Source organism: Condylura cristata, unplaced genomic scaffold (genome assembly GCF_000260355.1).
Source record: "Condylura cristata isolate star-nosed mole 26May11 unplaced genomic scaffold, ConCri1.0 scaffold00003, whole genome shotgun sequence".
In the NCBI taxonomy this organism is placed as follows: domain Eukaryota; kingdom Metazoa; phylum Chordata; class Mammalia; order Eulipotyphla; family Talpidae; genus Condylura; species Condylura cristata.
The window spans coordinates 21,336,889-21,339,481 of NW_004567104.1; the positions used below are offsets into that span (position 1 = coordinate 21,336,889).

General features: G+C 41.5%; 1 protein-coding gene across 1 annotated transcript in view; it reads right to left on the reverse strand.

The window, feature by feature from the left end:
• The window catches only part of IGF2BP2 (insulin-like growth factor 2 mRNA binding protein 2), a 66,386-nt gene extending 65,269 nt beyond the window's left edge, over positions 1-1,117 (reverse strand). Inside the window, exon 1 of the mRNA XM_012730293.1 lies at positions 1,050-1,117. Coding sequence (XP_012585747.1) covers positions 1,050-1,117 — 68 coding nt within the window. The remainder of the gene's footprint in view (positions 1-1,049) is intronic.
• Positions 1,118-2,593: the final 1,476 nt, after the last annotated feature.

The window sequence follows — 2,593 nt, forward strand, 5'->3', positions numbered from 1 at the left end:
ACATGGACATTCTTTTTTTAAAAAAAAATATTTATTTATTTATGCATACAAGAGCTGGGGTACATACAGGTCAAAGGTACAGGGGGTGGGAAGTGAGAGAATTCACCAGAAACAGGAGTAAAGCAGGCAAGACAGGAGAGGTCTGCTGTGCCACAGGGGTCACTTCCCTGACTGGGGATCGAACTCATGCTGCAGTGGCTGTGGAAAGCTTCATAGTGCTGCGCTTTAACCCCTTGCACCACCAGGGAGGGCCCAACATGGACATTCTTAAATGTCACTTATTACAGGGAAATTAAGTATAAACACAAACTTCTTTAGAGATATCTTACGAGATCATAAGGGTAAAATGTAACTCCAAAGGTCTTCCTTTTCAAGAGACGGTAGAGCAAAGCAATGAAGGATTTGGACTTGGCAGTCAGACTGCATGAGTTCATATTTAGGTTTGCCACTTACCATGGGGCCTGGTCACTTGCTCAACTCCAGTGTAACTCAGTCTCCCCTCTGCAGAATGGAAGGGCAGGTACCTACCTCAGAGTCTAGGAGTGAAGATACAGTCATTACCCAAAAGAGCACATAGTAAAGCTCTCAAGCTACAAAAGGCAGTTCCTATTCTGAGGGACAGACAAAAGTATTAATTATAGTGAGTATGAAAGGAAAGCATTTTTAATGCTTTATGTCACAGTAGAACTGCACTTCATGACAATATGTACACTTGCTATATAAGTTGCTAAGGAATATATACAGTCTCAATCTTTGCTTTTATGACACTGACTGTCATATTATGGTTAATTGGAAGCCAAGTCCTTGGTTTAGGGGGAAAAAAAAAAGAAAAAGAAACAGCCTGAAGACCCAGGTGTTGTAGCTCTGTCACTAATCAGTATCTCTCCTTTCAGCCCAAATCTTAGTTCCTAAATATCTCTAAAAATCCGTTATTTTAAGGGAAAAAAAGATTCATTTACAAACTACAGAGTGACTTTTCAAACTCAAGTCAAGCTCAGCCCTGACTTGGCAGAAAGCTGGGTGATTCCAGCAAGTAAAAATCTCCCTACCTCTGAGACTTTTTCTGAGTGGTGGTGTCATGGACCCCACAAGAGACCCCAGGACCTTTTCCAGTCATGGTCAGTTTACCAGATCAAATCCACCAGTCATTCATGCTAGCTGCTCCCGCACCTGATTGAAGTCACGTTTGGCACGTTTGGCACAGGGCATCAACTCACTAGAGGTCACGGGAGCAGGTCTGAGTGCCTTCCAGCCCCTAAGGGCCTCTACTCCCTCCCAGCCTCACTTTCTCCCTTCCAGACTGCTGTCTAAACTCTTGTTTAGTTTAGACATCTCCTGCTTGACTCCTGCGTGGCAGAGATAACTCCATGGCCACATACCAATAAAAGGTGAACACCTTCTACAGCTTTATCCTCAAATTAATCTAATGTTCCCTCAAGCTCTGGAGCCCCTCCTGGGGACATGATTTCACATGCACATTACATGCAAGATCATTCTCTCCCATGCAATGACAATGTCTCGTCATAGTCAAAGGACAAAGGATGCCTTTCCTCCTAGGCTCCCTCAGGAATGTTCCATCTGCTGACCCAATGTGGCTGCCTGCGATGCCCAACAGGAGGCACCAGAGAAGGAGGGATGAGTCATCTTCCGATGAGTTACTCAGCTAAACTCCTAGGTTTCATGCTAGTTTTCACAGCTGTCTGCTTCACTGGACTGCATGACACTGGGCCATGCCTGAGTTTGGCTTCTACAAGATTGTAATGAGACTCTTCCTTTGACTCTGATAGAAAAAACTGGGCATTGAATCCACTCTAGCAAGGGACTTGATGTCAGTCATCAAAATTAGAACTGGAAAAGTCCTCCCTATGATCCATCATAAATGCTCCTATATAGGGCTTTTGATACTTCTCATGGGATTCCAATTTACAAGCTAACAAGTCTCCCTATGAAAACAGCTTTACTTGATGTTTAGCATTAACTTTTACTTCTTTTTATATACTGCTTTGATCAGTTCTAAATACATTTTCTCTTTCCATGTTGTTTACATCGTTCACATTCTTAGAGACTGTTATCATATCCCTTTTAATCATCCTCTGGCCAAGCTATACATATTTAGCTCCTTTCATCTCTCCTATGTCCTTCCTTCCAGCAGTTGGCTCCTCTTTAAATTCCTTCCAGTCTGTCAACATCTTTCTGGAACTGATGCATACCCTCCCTTAATAAACATTCTAGGTACTCATTGTTTCCTAAGAGTTCTCCAAAGACTCCTATTGTAAAAAGAACACGACTAGAAGTAAGTACTGGTAGTTCTAGTCCTGGCTCTGCTCCAAATCTCAGTTGTCCCTTCTATAAAATGGGAGTGATACCTCTTCTGATATGATCAAGAGGACATTAACAAAAAAAAATGATTTTGCAGTTTACAAAGTACTATACACAGGAACACTAAGTCTGTATATCACTGGCACAATTTTAAAAGCATAAACAAAAACACTGGAAATCAATCTACTTAATTTTATTTCAAGTTAAGTTGCTTTTATTTCAATTTAAGGAAGTATTTATTTGCTCATTAAAAGTATTTACTGGACCTCTAATC